Source organism: Alosa alosa, chromosome 7 (genome assembly GCF_017589495.1).
Source record: "Alosa alosa isolate M-15738 ecotype Scorff River chromosome 7, AALO_Geno_1.1, whole genome shotgun sequence".
NCBI lineage: Eukaryota > Metazoa > Chordata > Actinopteri > Clupeiformes > Clupeidae > Alosa > Alosa alosa.
Window position 1 is genome coordinate 35,632,523 of NC_063195.1, and position 17,752 is coordinate 35,650,274.

A 17,752-nucleotide genomic window follows, 5' to 3' on the forward strand; every position below is an offset into this window, starting at 1 on the left:
AAGGAGCGGTATAATTTAAATCTTAATCATTAAAATCAAAAAGCTTTTGTTTTGTTATTCATACCACATAGGTAACTAACACATAGCTTGTCATCATTTTGAAAATAATTTGACAAAAGAGCTTGCATTTGACCGTATGGTAAAACACTGTAGTTGGAGACTGGTGTCCAGGGCTACGTGCTGCTGCTCATATGCTGTTGCTCCTGCACTGCCGCTATAGTGAGATTCAGGTGCTCCCTCAGACAGCCCAGCTCCCGCTCACTGGCTCCTCTCACCCGGCTCAGCTCCACGTACACCTCCTTAAAGCGCTCACACACAGACTGCTTCTCCTACAGCACAAGAAACAAGATTTGACTTTGCACAGACATGTCCTGTACATGATTTGGTACACACAGTGAGTACATAGACCACATACCTTCATCAGAGAGACTACTTCATTTCTGAGACAGCTGATCTCCTTCTGCAGATACATGATCTCATTGTCTTTTGCTCGTAATAGCACCTGAAAAAACATAATCAATCCATATCTTTGTGTAGACTTTGACCACTAGGGGGCAGTATAATGCAAAATGGTCCTCATGCAGTACAGAATGTACATCTGTGGGCAGGACACAGACAGTTGGAAAATGTCAGGTGCAGTTAACACAGAATAGTGGAAAATGATCAAATAACATTTTCTGCATTGAAAGTCACAGTTAGTCTCTTCTGACGGTAACATTCTCTATTCATATAAATGCCAGTCTGTGGTCTGAATATCCAGATATATCAATTGTTTGGCATGCTAATTTATCTATAAGGTAATAAGATGTTTATTACTACATTTATTCTGTACTCATGCAGGTTAATAACATTCAGAATTGGTGTTTATGTAAACATGTATAAATGGAAGGAACATCATTTTATTTTTAGCTATTGTTTGATCTGTGGTCTGTATTTTTTCTTTTTTTACAAATGTTATTATAATGTTATTGCAAAATTCTAAGTGATGAGAGAGTGTGCTCATCCAGATCAAGCTGGACTGAAGTACTGGACACAGGTTATCGTTATAGTATACAGAAACAAAGAGGATGAATGATGAAGTACTGGACACAGGTTAGTATACAGAAACAAAAAGGATGAATGTCCTAATCCTGGAGTTTGTGCTCCATAACAAAAAACTCCCCCCAATAAAACCCCTCAAGTCATATTGTTCCATGCATTGAACACAAATTACCTCCATGTCAGAGGAGCTATGGTCGTGACTTCCATAGAAAATCAACTGTGACTGTGACCTTTGACCTGTGATGAAGGCACGCATGAGGGTGATTTCTTCGGTCAGCCGAGACTGCAGTTCCTGCAAGAACACAGTAAGGGGAAAAATTGAGCCTGTGCACCCGTGCAGTGAGACAGGATGTGGTGGTGTAACCACATGTGCCGTGTGTGAAGTTTTAGGAAGCTTTCCTGCTGACACAGTATCGTTATCTGTCAGTGGACAGTGAACGGATTACTGAAGAGTGGGCTACTATCAGGACTAATATGTTTAAGCTAAAATCAGAAAGTTGCAATGTTGCTTGTTGAATGTTAAGACCTTTACATTTACAAACAACGGCACAACACTTATCAGCTATCAGCATTTTTTTTTAGCTGTGTGCAGGTAAGGGATAAAAGACAACATGGCGTTCAGGTAGCAGATAACAATGCACCTGGTGTTAGGTGGTAATGCAACAACAACACAGTGGAGTGGCCACTGCACCTAGGGGGCAGCCGTGGCCCACTGGTTAGCACTCTGGACCTGTAACCGGAGGGTTGCCGGTTCGAGCCCCGACCAGTAGGCCACGGTTGAAGTGCGTTGAGCAAGGCACCTAACCCCTCACTGCTCCCCGAGCGCCGCTGTTGATGCAGGTAGATTACTGCGCCGGGATTAGTGTGTGCTTCACCTCACTGTGTGTTCACTGTGTGCTGTGTGTGTTTCACTAATTCACGGATTGGGATAAATGCAGAGACTAAATTTCCCTCACAGGATCAAAAGAGTATATATACTTATACTATATACTATACCTCAAATTACATACTTACTTTCTGCCACCTGAATGCCAGGAATTCTGTTATCCTGCTTCAACCAGTTGCACCCTTGCAATAGATTAAGTTTCAGTTATAATTACCGTTTTGACCTCCAAACGAATAAAGTAACATTGTTTGCCACTTGAGTCCATCACATAATACTGAGCTGCCTGCAACAACAGCGGTGCTCGAGGAGCAGTGAGGGATTAGGTGCCTTGCTCAAGGGCACTTCAGCCGTGCCTACTAGTCGGGGTTTGAACCAGCAACCCTCTGGTAACAAGTCTGAAGCACTAACCAGTAGGCCACGACTGCCCACAATAATGTGATAATATCACCTAGTGTGCCATATTTGGGCATAAGCCTTTGCTTTCTTGATCTTCCTACGAGAATGGTTTTCACAAATGTATATGACTGTGGTCCATTTCTGTTGTGTTGGGAGTTTGATGCTGCAACAGGCAACAGTGCCTAGTAACATGTTATCATCGAACAAGGAAATTCACTATTAGAGTGAAACTTAATTTGAGTGACACATGCAGATTCAATACACAAACCCACACAGACTGAGTATCCCAAGCTATTTTAAAAAGTAACAGTAAATCAAAGCAACATCACACTAGCAATAACACAAGTTCACACATTAAATAACAACAATAGAAATGAACCTTGACCTTGAGGTTTCAATGTCAGAGTTGGAATTGAACCAATAGGTTAATAAGATGATGGAGTAAGTGTGTCTTCCCCAAACCCCTAACACTTGCTCCATCTGTATTTGTACCTGGTTTTCTTTCCTGAGGTGCTCTATGACTGTCTGGTGCTCCATCTCTGAGTAGGTGTCTCTACTGCTCTCCTGTATGCGGCTGAGCTCCACACACTTGTCTGAGTACCTCTCAGACAGCCCATCCAGCTCCACCTGCAGCTCACCTGCCTCACACCTGGGGAAGGGGGGAGCAGAGCCAGCGGGTGGGGGGGGGGTAGAAACATCCAGCAACATGTCAACTGAGGTATGGAGGGAGGGAGGTGTGAGGTATGGAGGGAGGGAGGTGTGTGGTATGGAGGGAGGGAGGTAATGTGGAATGCGAGGAAGGAGGCTTTATCTGTCAGGTTAGCACTTGATGTTGCTATACGCTTTTGCTGTCACAAATGGAAATACGTTAAGATTAATGATGCTGCATGATAAATAAATTACTTTGTACTTTCACCCTTTCCTAACATAATGTTTGCTATTCTATGAGCAGCTTGTTGTTTATAAACATGGTAATATGTATGTAACAATGATTTATTAATATAACGTCTTTCACGGACCATAAATGATCAGATACTGATGTGATCATCTGGAAACAAAGGACCAGTAGGCTATATTCGTTTGACCTTCTGTGTCACACAGCACATTTAAGTCAATATAATTAGCTGCTCTAAATCTGAAAACCCAAATCCTGTGAGTGTTGTTGAGAGTGTAGGATAACTCACAACGGCTTCCTGCTCTCTGTTAGAGCCTCTCTTCCCACCAAACCTTTGGCTTTCTCCAGCTCCTCCTGATGGGCCTTCCTTAAAGCCTCCATAGCTGAAAAACAGTACAAATAGCTAAAAATTGACTGTAACAACACTCAAGAAAAATGGAGCTTGCGAGATGAAAACAATTCCCCAATCTTGTGTGTGCAAAAACTGTTCTCACTCTTGGCGGCAGCTTGAGCTTCCTTCATCAAGAGGCGCTCCTTCTCCTTCTGCAGCTCCTCTATCCGCCTCTCATGGTCCCTCTGCGCCGCCTCCAGGCTCTCTTCATAGAGCTGCTCCAGTGCTCTCAGCCGCGGGACACAGGGGGCAGTAGGGCCGCACAGGCCCCCCACACCAGCACACTGGCCCCCCACACCAGCACTCAGGCCCCCCACACCAGCACTCAGGCCCCCCACACCAGCACTCGAGCTACCTTCTGTTTGTCCAGAGCGTAAAACTTCTCTTCTTTGTCTCGGTGACAAAACCTGTAGCAAGCAAAACATTGTATTGACAATGCTATTGTTTCTGTTTCAACAATTCAGATAATTTCACTAAGTGTGTCATTGCTAGTGATAGCCCTACCTCTCCCTCATTACTGGAGTCATGGTTTGGAGAACCATCCAGACAAAGGGACTTCATCTCTCCAAATGGCAGCCTCTCAAAAACTTCCCATTTCCTGTCAATGTCTTTGCTTTCTCCAACAATATTATCTGCTAATTGATCTGTTGCTTGGGATGTCCCCTTTTTAAGTTCAATTGTGTCCCATCTGGTGCACACCCCATCACTGCACAGAACACCTTCCTGGAACCACCTGGTTCGATCCTCCAATCTCCTCTCCTGATCACGATCACGTCCCTCCCCTGCCTCTCTCTGATTAGTCAGTGGAGCTCTCACCAGATTTGACTCATCCTGATCAACATCTAGGGAATTGGCCTTGGAGCCCACGATCTCAGATCTGGAGCCATGACATCTAAAATGTGGTAGATAATGTTCAGATGGAGGGTCACAGATCATGGATATTTCCTTGTCTTTCATTCACTGCTAGAAGCAGAGCTGTCATTTATTTATGCCACAAGAACCTGTACAATTATGAGTTACTCTTCATTTCCAGAAAATAAACCAGTGTACACTAGCCTGGCGGGCCATCCTATATCATTGACATGTACAGGCTTAGCAAATTAATTTGCTGCCGCTAGGGTGCATCTAGATTTCTAGGCTAAGTGTACACTTGAAGATAAGGTTGTATGTTCATAGTAGAACTCTATAAAATAAAAATCAATAAAAATATTTTAACACAGCATTATTAAATACAGAATAATATAAAAAGAATATTATCCGTAATTAATTTAGGTATGATACATGTACGCAATGTTAAGATAGTACAATCTGAATGGCCTAAAAAACAAACAAAAAAAAGAATAAAAAAAAAAAACAGACCACTTCTGATGATTTTTTTTTTTTTTGTTTCGATTTTCACATCTCTGTTTCTCAAGGTCAATGAGTATTGTTGGTACGGGGGAAAAAAACGAAAAAACCATCTGCGCTACCTAGCTTGAGTTGCAGCAGTCAACAGCTAGAGAAACCAGGCAGCTAGTGCTCCACTCTGAGGACATGATTTTAAAGATTTGTTTGTACCAACAGTACTCGTGACCTTGAGAAACACAGATCTACCGGTATGTGAAAAATCCTTTAAGGTGAAATGTACTGTACTTGTAGGCCTATAGAAAAATCTGATACGGTCATTTGAAAGGGTAAATCCATATGAGATTACCATGTCTGTGCACCATCTTCATAACACACAACTGAGTTTCTGTGAGTTTGTGCCTGTTAAACATGAGAAAGACTTACTGATCCGGAAGGTTGTCTGAAAAAATATTCCTTCTTAAAATCTCAACCCAGCTCCTCCTGATTCTGGAAGTCATGGCAGACAAAGTGATCACAGACTCTTGGGTCTGAAAAACAAAGACAAAGAAATTGATCACCTAAAAACATGAGAATAGCACAGTGTATGTGACAACACTCTTGTTCAGGTGAAAAATGTAAAACAAATTATTGTCACAGTTATTTATTTGATACACTACAACATGATTTGTAGGACAGATTTTCAAACCTCTACTTACATGAACCTGAAATCCATAGTTCTTCTCCACGTCACACTCAACAATATCTGCACAAGAACGTACGTCAATCTCTCCTTCCAGTTCATCTCTCTGGAAATGATAAACACAATTCAGAGATAATAAGTTAACTTCTGAACAAAGCCATTGTTTCCAATTCATCAGGAAACAATAAGTAATAAATATAGCCGTAAGCGGCAATGGCGGGCCCGAGCACCTCCGGTCCACAACCCGTGACATTTCGGAATCCCACAAATTCGGAATCCCACACTGACGCGGTGCTATTTGTTGTTGTATGTTATTTTCTGGCACATTTTCTTGCTTGGCCAGGTGAGGGGGGCTATGCCAGGCAGGCCCATTGGGTGGCTGGATGTCATCATAATCATAATATTAATTAACCTGAGAAGTTTCAGACCATTCATTCAAAGCATAGAACATTTCTGACACACTTCCTGCTTGTCCAGATGGTGGCGCTATGCTAGGCATGGGAATTACACATGTGAATATCATCAGAATATTGATATCCAATATTTTATAAAGTTTGAGATCAAACAGTAAAGTTTGAGATCAAACGGCATTGCCCATTTCTGGCACATTTCTCGCTTGGCCAGGTGGTGGCGCTATGACAGGCAAGCCCATTGGATGGATATCATCATAATCATAATATATACCTGTTAAGTTTCAGACCATTCATTCAAAGTATAGAACATTTCTGGCACATTGCATGCTTGGCCAGATGGTGGCGCTATGCTAGGCATCTGAATTACACATGTGAATATCATCACAATAATGATTTCCAATATTTTATACCTACCAAACTTCATATTAATAAGTTCAGGCATTAACTTTCTGGCACATGTCCTGTTTGTCCAGGTGGTGGCACTATGCCAGGCAGGCCCATTGGGTGTCTGGATATCATAATCATAATATCTATTAACCTGTTCAAAGACCATTCATTCAAAGCATAGAACATTTCTGGCACATTTCATGCTTGACCAGATGGTGGCGCTATGCTAGCCTCCTGAATGACATATGTGCACATCATCACAATAATGATTGATTTCCAATATTGTATACCTACTTGGTTTCAAATAAATCAGTTAAGGTATTGCCCATTCTGACACATTTCCTGTTTGGCCAGGTGGTGGCGCTATGCCAGGCAGGCCAATAGGGTTTCTGATTATTCTCATAGTCATAATATCTATGAACCTGAGAAGTTTCAGACTGTGCATTCAATGCACTTTGACTTTATGACACATTTCCTGTTTATGTGCAAGATATTAAAATCACAAAATATTACAACTTTTTAAAAAATCCCTTCACAATTTAACATCAGCGTCATCTTGCCATCATATTTGCCAAATTTCACATGAATCTGTCAAACTGTCTAGAAGGAGTACGTTCAAATCTATCACGTGACATCAGTGTTGTTGTCGTTCTTTTTGTTGCCAGTGGGGGGCGCTATGCCAAATATGGATTATGGGCTTGTGAATATTGTCATTACCATGGTATTCAATAACCTGTGAAATTTAAAACATTTCAAGCCATGCATGGTGAATTAAGACACATTTATAGTTTATGTGGAAGGGTATTCAAATTCATAGTTTCACCATTTCGTCAAATTACAACATTTCAAAAAAAGCTTCACAATTTAGAATCAGAAGCATATTGGCATTATGAATCGGATCAACCGTCTAGGAGGAGTACATTAAAATTGGCCATGTCCACAACGCACAAAATCCCAATCACCTCACTTCCTGTGGGCGTGGCTAATGGCATGTTAATACAAAAGTTGTTTGTTTTTGGGAGTTACATGTACCCACCAAATTTGGTGTGTGTATCTAAAACTATATGCCAACCACAAGCCACAGTGACATAAGGGGGCGCTATGGAGTTCCTGGGCCAAGCCCAGTGCCAAGGCTTTTCCCCTGTGTATTCACGGTACCTCTTGATGTGTGTGCCAGATTTCATGCGTTTTTACCAATGGGAAGCACTTCTTTTGGCATCACAATTCATCACATTTTAGTCCGCACAAAATCCCAAATACCTCACTTCCTGTTGGGCATGGCTAATGCATTGTACATACAAAAGTTGTTCATTTTGGGGAGATACACACACCTACCAAATTTGGTGTGTCTAGCTGAAAGTATGTAACCTGACTCTCGCCAGATGAATGTCGTTCCGCTTAGCTCCGCCTAGCTTCACTCAAATCCATCTGGGACCTCTTCCAATGAGAGTGATTTCTGCAACCGATTTTATGGTACAGCCAATCAGGACGCAGGGCGGGAGTTTCATAGATGTGACATAGCGTAGAAGGGACTGTGAGACTGTTATTAGCGTCACGGGTTGGCTTCGATGTGAGTGGTTGAAGTAGCACGTCAATAGATGACGGACAAGTGGCTTATTCAATCATATGCAAGCATTTTTTGATTAGGCCCAGCCTTCTGAAGCAACACTTCAATGGATCGGTTCCAGATGGATGAGTGGAGCTAGGCGGAGCGAAATTCATCTGGAATAATAATAATAATAATAATAATCTTTACAAACAATAGGGCTTCGCACCTCTCGGGCCCTAATTATGCCAATGTTAGCCAAAAATCAACTTCAAGAACTGCTTTGATAAGACATAACTGAGATGTGGGTTTATAATAACAGTTAGTAGGCTAATATCTGTATATTTGGTCATATCTTACCTCCTCTGCCTGAGAGTCTCTGTAATATTTCAGCCTTGAGTTGGCCAAAACGAACCAGTATTTTCTCCACTGCAAATATAGACAGACTTATCACAACCATGTAGTAGCATGCCTCTGATAACTCAAAAGTCGGCCTTCAACTCTAGCAAACAAAATTCCAGAAATACTCAAATTGATTTTTTTTTTTTTTGCAATACCCCTAGGTATGCTCTAATTTGCAGGCTGTGTTTGTTGATAATGGTGTTTCTAAATGGTTGAAAGGTAGTCTATATCTTACCAAAGTCGTGCTATGTTTTTTGTCCACCAGGTGAGCAATAAACATAATAACACAGGCACTAAATTGTTTTATCTAAAAGCTGTGTTAAGGTATACCTAAGAGTGGTCCAAACCAACCTTATGAAAGACCAGGGCTCAACGTTAACTTTTTTAAAAGTGGTAAAAGTGGCATGAGGTTTTGGTTGCCAAAGCCAACCAAATCTGGTTGCCAATTGTAAAAATTTGCCAAGGGAAACTGGGCGATTAATGTTGAGCCCTCAAGACAGATGTTTCGAAATGTTAAGGCAGGTGTACCTAATGACACAGCGTTAAGAAGGCTTTGGGAAACACAGCTCTGGGGTTTTAGTCCCATAATGTAAGCCATGACTTGAACAACTTACCTCTTCATCATCATCCAGCCTGAATATCCAACCCTTTTTGAAATTTAGAATATTCAGCTGCAACAAAAACAGAAAATTATGGAGTTAATAACTAGGTCTATTTTTAAGTGACTGATTTTTGACTGACTGGTTTTCCATGTACATCTCTCTCATCTAGGCCAGGACTACATGCTGTAGGATAGGTGCAACATTCTGTGTTGCAACATACATGTCTTGAAATATCAATTATTTCCACCCAGATAGCGAAAGGTCAGTGGACCACTGTCTGCCCAGTGGGGATAGAGCTGTCAGTCTAATTGCCAATCAGTTTATTCATTTAACAGATGTGTTTATCCAAAGCAATTACAAAATGAGGAATAACATTCAAGCTACAATGTAAAGGATTGTAACAATTGTTAGGTAACAACACATTCTACTACAGTAAATAGCACTATCAGAAGATGAAGGAGGAGAGGGAAGGAGGGGAGAGAAGAAAAGAAGTGCATGGTGAGGGATGATTCAGACTGCCTGCGTGGTGTGAACGTGGCGTGTCTGTTGCGTCTCAGTTGCGTGGTGGCTGCGTGGCGTTTTCTGTCTTTGCACACCAGAAACGTGTCTGACGCTGCGCTGCAGCGGCCCCTCTGCCTATTAAAACATCTCTTCACTTTCTCTTTTGAATGGAAACACTTCCAACACGCTTGCTTGTCACGTGAAAAAAAAAATGTTGATCCTATTTGTAGCATGCACGTGTTTTGAGACATGTGTGTCACACAGGTAGTGTGCAATGTCTAACCTGTTAACATGGGAGCTGAAATGAGAACGGACACGCCACGCAGCTGACACGCTCACAGCCAGTCTGAATCAGCCCAAAGTGCATGTTAGATGTGTTGGGTTGTTAGGAGAGGAGGTCCTCACTGAGGAGTTGGATCTTCAAGAGCTTCTTGAAGATAGACAGGGACGCCCCTGCCCTGGTAGCACTTGGTGGTTCGTTCCACCAATGGGGAACAACAAGTGAAATAGTCTGGATTGCTATGTGTGTAGGGGCAGCAGTGCCAGACTACATTTCCTGGAGGAACGCAAAGGCTGAAGGGTAACATAAGCCTTGATGAGAGCATTTAAGTAAGTGGGAGCAGACCCAGCAATCACTAGGCAATCGTTAATGACTTGAATTTGATGCAGACGGCAAAGGGTAGCCAGTGAAGCTCAATGAACAGTGGTGTAATGTGTGTGGTGTAATGTGTGCCCTTTTTGGTTGATTGAGAACCAGACATGCCACTGGGTTCTGGACCATCTGTAGCAGTTTCACCGCAGAAGCCAGGAGGCCCGTTAGAAGAGTAATAGCAGTCAAGGCAAGAAATAACTATGGTCTGTACCAAGAGCTCAGTGGCGTGTTGGGTAAGGTACCAAGAGCTCAGTGGCGTGTTGGGTAAGGTATCAAGAGCGCAGTGGCGTGTTGGGTAAGGTACCAAGAGCTCAGTGGCGTGTTGGGTAAGGTACGGTGTTGGTACGGCCTGAATTTTCTTATAATGAATAGCGTGAAGCCGCACGACAGGGTGAAGGGAATGCACTTGGAAGGCTCCATTGGGAGATGCTTCCAGTCATTGCATCCTTATGGCCTTCCGCTTCATGTTAATTTTGTAATCATGGACCACCCTAACCAATCGCATTGATCAGTATAGGGTCTCTAAAATTACTTCCTACTTCGCCACTAACCTTGCAAGTTGATAATAAATCGCATTGGCAGTAAGGAAGCAATGTGTTTACGTTTGATGTATACATTTACACATTCTTCTTGCTCTGGCCTGGCGACAATTCTTTGATGTTTGCTGGTGTTGCTACAGTCGTGTTGCCTTGTCTAGCTCTAGCACTTCTGCCACTGATTACAAACTGTTCTATGCAACATCATCTGCCCGCCCACTGCCCACTGATTGGTCCACCATCCTGGTAGTCGAGCGAATGCAAAAGCGAACAGGGTGTCCATACTGTAATCTCAGTGAGAAAATGAACTGATTGACAGGTGGGTGGAGCCAGCAGCCAGGTAACCTCCATTCTGCCACTTGCTTTCAAAACACTTTTTTCTTTCTTCACTTCATTCACGTGTTTCATTAGGCAAGTCAATGTTAATAATCTTAATAACATCTAACAGTGAACCAATATGCAGATTTTATCTGTCCATTTAGACACTTCAGTGGAAGTGAGGTGAAGTGGTTTAATGCATCACCAGCACTTGCATGGATGAACACTTTGGAGGTATTACAATAAGAAAAACATCTGACCCATCTGACTAGCACAAAGTGTCACAAAGTTGTGTTTGTTTTTAAGATGAATCATTGAAATGGAATCTACTTATATGGATGATTTAGGGTTATGTTCGAATTATGTAAATGTGATCTATTTACATGGATGATTTAGGGAGATGATCGAATGATGGGCGAACATGTTTGATATGCTTCCTCCTTTGGCAGTGCATTTACTCCAGTAGCAACCAGCCTTATTTTTTTCAAGCAAATTCAATAACCTTAGTCTTCCATGCCACAGTGTAACACTATATCAGTATCCCCCTACAACCCAGTGACTACTATGGTCTTTCTCTGCCATTGAATATTTATTTTGTCCACATGCAGTTCTGCTTCCGAAGGTATGATGTGCACAAGATATCTATCCCAATTCATTCTGTGACTCAGAATTATGGATAAGTTACTGAAGGTTTGATGTTCACAAACCCTCAGTCTACTACATTCAGTGAGTTAGCTGGTTACAGATCACAGTATTAAGGGAAGGCCTAGGCTGCTTTAATATATCGGACCTTTAAAGACCTGATGTGCACACAAACACCTGTATGCATATCATAGGCCTTCCCTTGATACATTCTTGGAAACAATGAATTTTGATTGCTGTCTATGATAAATGAAACAGTCTTTGCTTAGCTTTTGTTTTGAAATTTGCCAACTCACAGAATGTATGACCCAAAGTCCTTATGCATTCAGTAGCCTAGTGTATGATAATTAATTTCGCATTCAACAAAACGTGAATACGTGCGTACGCACAAGACCTTTCTTTGGACTAAATACAAATTAAATGACAGGAAATAAACATCATAGTGGCATAATTTGGATTCCCATGCCACTGAAGTAGATATGTTGGGATGAACAATGATTTTGCGTTTTTCTGTAGACTATAGGCAAGAGGGTACATAGAATATTAATGCATAGCCTTAGCCTAGGAGCACAGAATGTTGTCTACAAAACACTTGGCGCCCCATATGCCGTTTGCCGTTTGTGTCTTAACTTCCATCATAATGCGACAACACATTTACAAAACACAACACAACCGTCGTGCAAAACATGAGACTGAAAGTCTTATGCAGCAGGCCAAAATAGAATAGACTATAGGTAGACTTACCGACATGTTGAGAGAATATGATTTCCGGCGGACAATTTGCAAAAAGAAGAAAGTTATGTTAACCTCACATTCTGCAAACATGTAGTGGCTTCGCTGTCATCAGCAGTTCACACCATACGCCCTATCGCCGAGGTCAGCAATACAAACACTTCACATCACAGCATAAGTGGTAAATTCTTGAACCCTTTTTTAAACCAAGTAGACTTTAGGCTACTTGAAAGTAGGCTAGTGTGAATAAGTTAGACACAAACATTGCATCATACATCCGACCTATGGAGCTACAAAGTAGTCTGCACTGTCTCTGGCACTCTCATTTCCGTGAAATTGCTTGAGGACGACAGTAGGCTACCGCCTAACGGTTTTAACCCCTATCTAGAAGAAGGCCTAAGGGTGCGTATTAGATGCGGTTGGCCCTGAAGCAATCTAATTCACATGACTTAACCAATTTTTGCACAATGAGTCACTTGAGATAAAACAGTCACAAGTGTGAACAAATGTTATGTAGCCGCCTATAGGCCTAATGTTACCTGTGCAGGTTGTATGAACTTTTCCTGATGATGAGAATCACACTCTCCAGCTGCACTGGTAAATCTCTGTTATAAATGAAATACAAAGGAAAACCCAACAATATTGAAATTGTCAAGGTACTGTAACTTCCACTTTCCTAAGACCAGCTCTAGATTGCCACCTTGTGATTTCACTTTGCCAGTTCACATAATGTTACTTTAGATTCCCAGTGGTTCAGACGCTTTGTGGGTTTTGTGTCCATCTGATGAAAGCAGGTCTTACTGTTTCGGCATGTGATGATGTGAGCTTGGTCTCGGGTTGTTTCCCAGCGTATCTCTGTTGATGCTTGCGCTCCCTCTCCCTACGGTCTCTTCCTCGCTCCCTTCCTCTGCCTCTCTCTTCAGAGTCCCTGTGTTCAGTGGAGTTGTAGCCATCCAGCATGCCAGAAGACCTGAAAGCATCACAAAGGTGATGCAACATAGATCATATCAAGAGATGTTGTTGAATTTTAGCATTCTACCATTATTATGAATTTCAATCTTTTTTTTTTTCTTGATATTGTAACCTAGGTTACTCTTTGCTCTCAATGCTTCACTTTATTTGTTCTTTACAAAGCCAACAACAGCAATGGAAAGCGCTTTTAATGAAAAGAATCTTCAAGCAAAAGACAGAGGGGATGGGTGACTTAGGGAGGGAGGAGGGGAAGGAATGGACAGACGAGAGGAAAGAGAGATGAGAGAAAACAAAAACAGAAGAAGGCAGCCTACTTAACACACTTGTTTTTGTCCAGTTTAAATATGAGTAACCAGTTGGAGTCTCTTCAGTGCAATACTGGTATTACTATTTAGGGGATTGCAATAATGGGATTTGATCTAGACTCGTAATCTAGTCTAATAAAGTAGTTCAATAAAGGGTTCATTACTATTTATTCCTTTTTAGCTATATTATCTAGATCAGAGAAGGACATTTGCGAGAAATGTCTGTGTGCATCAGATCAGATAAGAGGCCCTCATCAGCAGCATCAGACATGTAAGGCCTATCACTAGTTGTCATAACAGCTCTCTGCTCGTCCACACCTGGAGGGCTGGTGTTGGTAGTCCCTCTGTGGGCTCTGACTCTGGGGTCTCCTCCTGACCATCTCTCCATTCTCCTCCCCCTCTCCATATAGCCTGGTTCGAGGAATATCAGCTATGATCACATAATCCTCAAAAGTCATTGGAGGAGAGGTACTCCTATCAGGTCGTCTCGTTTCATCTGATGAAGATAAAATGAGAGCCTCCAAACCCCGTCGGATAGTACTCCTGCTCCTGTCTGTGTTGTTTTTGTCTGCATTTGGGAGCTCTCTGTGTGTCATGGACACATCTCTGTGTGCTTGTTGTTTTGAGCTGTGTCTGTTTGGTGAAGGACTCAGTGAGTGTTGTGGCGAGACAGAGCTGAGGAGGGAGTGAGTGGAACCGTGACTTGAGTCGGACTGCTCTGGGTGAACTTTTGAATGTCTGTCTGACATGCTCTGTGAGTATGTCTTCCTGCTGTCAGATCCATGGTTAGTGTGGGCAGCAGTTCTGTTAGACATCTGTGCACCACTGTCCCTTCTTCTGCGAGGAGAGGAGGCTCCACTGTTATGAACACTGTTTCTTCTACTGTGATGACTATTTGAACCACTGTTATTACTGTTACTACCATTAAAATGACCATTGTTGTAATAACCATCCATCTCAGTGTTTTGCCAGGTGTTTTGCTGAGATCCCGTGGAAGTAGCTATAGATGTTAGATTATTGTACAACTTCTCGGAGTCTAAACTATGCCTCTGGGAACTCTGACAAGGGCTCCTGTTCCGGGTGCTCCTGCTTGAAGAACTAGCCGGTCGCTTCTGGGTCGGTAAGGCAACCGAGTCCTGTCTGTCAGATGGACTACAGTTCCCAGACCGGCGATGGAAAGTACCATGGGACACAGCTTGGCTTCGAGAGGTGGAGCCCCTCCGACGTGACAAACTCCGAGATTCCCCCCAGCGGGACGGAGAAGCATAACATGAGCGTGGATTTGGAGAACTCGGACATGTCTGTGATGGGCTGTCAGAATGTCGGAAGTTGGAGTATGTCATCCGCCGCTGGGGTGAGCACCCGCTGGTGAACTCCATGTGTCTCCTGTGAGACGGCAGGCCCAGGTGCTGGTTGCGAAATGGGATGGCATCCTTGGGCGCTGGGTTGTGGTTGCTGGGCAGAGGGTGGCCTCGTTCATAGTGCCGGCGGGGCGGTGGGGACCCGCCATCTTCTGCACTCGATTGCCCCCGAGTGAGAGAGCAATGGGAGCGACGCACAGGCTCTGGGTCCCTGTTACCAAGTGCTTCTGAGGATTCAAGTCAAGAGATAGAAGTAAAACACTGACACACAAACTCATCAGTGCCACATATGTCAAGATAATCCTACAGAATATATTGATTACAGAGAGGGCCATTCCTGTACTCTTCAGTGCCATATATGCCAAGATAATCCTACAGAATATATTGATTACAGAGAGGGCCATTCCTGTACGGATTGGCCTCTTACCTGTGTTTTGAGATCTGTTAGGAGAGGGGTCAAGTCCAGTCATCGCCAGTCCTGCTATTCAGAGCTTAATTCCCGGGCTAAGAGTTTGTGCTGTGTACCTGGAGATCTGACAGTTGAAACAGAGAGAAGGCAAACATGGTGAAGGTGAAGTTAAGTGAAGTGAAGGTGATGTCATCACTGTCATGAGCTCCCCATCTCAATTTTGTAGATTGGTGGAACATGACACATGACGGTAGCATTCATAATTTACTCACTCAAAGTGCATGATTCGACTTTTCGCCTGTGAATGTGAATAGTTTCTAGCTTACATAAAGTTCATACTTCTTTTTCTTCCAGTACGTTAAATGATAAGACAATGTTATTCCTTTGCAAAGTCTTGGTGAAATTACTTTTGATTTAGTCAAAAGAGCAAGACTGTTATTCACATTACATAGAAATATTTAGGCCTATGTCTACTGTGAATAAAATAATTCAATTTGAACCTCTGCTATACATACATATAACATACATCACCATTAGAGGAGTCATGTGGAATGAGGCTGCATAGTAGTAAAGAGGTAGGACCATCCCACCATGCAAACCTCTTGCACAGCATGATACATGTTAATATAGACAGATTTCATTTCCATTTTACAACAGTTTGTTTTACAAAATGCAAAACCAATGGCTTTAACCTCCCACAGCACAGCACGCTCTTGTTGACAGCAGTGGCGCAGAATTTCAACAGAAAGCAAATCTAAAGCCACCTGCCCAATGCCAGATGGAGAGAGAGGTAGCTGTGCAGACAGAGTTCTTATAACACACACTTACACTAGCACACCAGCCCAACACGCTCCAAATATGAATGTGTACCTACCGGCACAGGTTCCTTGTGGTAATCCCTACAAACTACTGTGCTTAATGGCTATTTCCTCTTCCTTTCTTACCCTGTCCTCTTTTATCTGTAAATATTCTCTCTCCTCTCTCTCTCTCTCTCTCTCTCTCTCTCTCTGGCTCTCATTCTCTTCATTACTTTAGGACTGTGTAACTGAGTTAGAGTGTAACTGAACCTAGTCGCTGCTGCTGCTCATTACTATTTTATTGGCTTTGCTGAGTTCAGACCCTTTCCCCTGTATCCTACAAGTTGATCTCTCTCATCTCTGTGTGTCCATCTCTACTGTCTCTCCCAAACATTTGGACTTTTGCAAGGATACTGAACATGCAGATACAATGTATATCAATATACTATCAGCTGATAGTTGAAACTGTGTCTGTTGCTGTTTCACAGAAGCCATTGTAACTGATAGATTGCAATATTTTTTTAGTTTTCAGTTGCATTGTTGAAGTGAGCTTACTGCTCCCCCACCTGGTCACATTTGATCTTCCAAATAATTGATGATAGAATCACAAGCCAGTTGGTTTAATCCTCTCTATTTCCAACAAGTCATCTCACCATTACACACACACACACACACACACACACTCTCTCTCTCTCAACTATCATTAGAAGTAAAATTATACAATTTACATGAATCATATAGATTCTAAGTAACCGTTTTCACTGTGCAGCTATTTAGAAGCCGGCTGCTGTCGCCTGCCAGCAGGGTTCCATTACTCAAAAGGCCCACAACGTCTGTTGCTGTTGCTCCCATTTCTCCCTCACTCACTGGGGCACACTGGCTCTTCCAAATGCTGGCCTTTGTGTTCTCCCCATTGTCAGTTCTAATCATTGTCTGCCATGTTTGTTTCCCTTGAGTCTTATTGAAACCCTCAGAAAGGAAAACCTACCAAGTGTTTTCTTATCATCTCTACAACCTATCTCTTATTGTAAGTTAATTTCAAGATCATTTGTGTATGGGAAATATGACAAATTGGGCTAATAACAAAATAATTTAAATCATATTTTTTCTAAATCATATAATGTAGCCTATAACTCCTATACTTTCAGAGTCTGACCATAAGATTACAGTGTTTACAAGGACAAAAACAGGTTTGAGGCGTTTTTCATATTCATTTTCTTCCAAATAACTTTTCTCCCCCACCCCCATCCCTCCAGAGAGAGGAGCCCCAAACTCACAGCTGAATATAGGTTGTGAATAGCCCTCCATGGGGTAGGTTGTGGGGGACAGCAGATGTTGGTTATTAACTTTGCTCACAGCCCTCACCATAGGGTCCCCAGAAGACTACAAAAAGACAGACTGTCATTAAAATAAAGTCTTCTGGGGAAATGCTTTTAAGATAGGAGAGATGAAAAGCATGATTACATTTCTGTTAAGTATAATAGAAAAAAATGTTTTAAATATCATTGAAGGCCCGTTTAAGATACTGATTGAAATACACAG

The 17,752-nt window shown here is 42.3% G+C and overlaps 1 protein-coding gene across 2 annotated transcripts; it reads right to left on the reverse strand.

Annotated features, from left to right (window-relative positions):
- Position 1: 1 nt before the first annotated feature.
- Positions 2-12,668, reverse strand: triobpa (TRIO and F-actin binding protein a). 2 transcript variants are annotated; one of them, XM_048247127.1, is made up of 12 exons: positions 12,379-12,668; positions 8,998-9,054; positions 8,342-8,410; positions 5,652-5,741; positions 5,380-5,483; positions 4,426-4,501; positions 3,713-4,016; positions 3,508-3,601; positions 2,816-2,972; positions 1,214-1,333; positions 416-502; positions 2-329 (listed from the first exon to the last, which is right to left on the reverse strand). In XM_048247127.1, the coding sequence occupies exons 1-12, from the start codon at positions 12,457-12,459 to the stop codon at positions 174-176; spliced, it is 1,395 nt and encodes a 464-aa protein (XP_048103084.1). In that variant the 5' UTR covers positions 12,460-12,668; the 3' UTR covers positions 2-173. The 2 variants fall into 2 exon arrangements, with proteins under 2 accessions (XP_048103084.1, XP_048103083.1); XM_048247126.1 differs by having other exon boundaries at positions 4,114-4,501.
- Between the last annotated feature and the right edge of the window lie 5,084 nt (positions 12,669-17,752).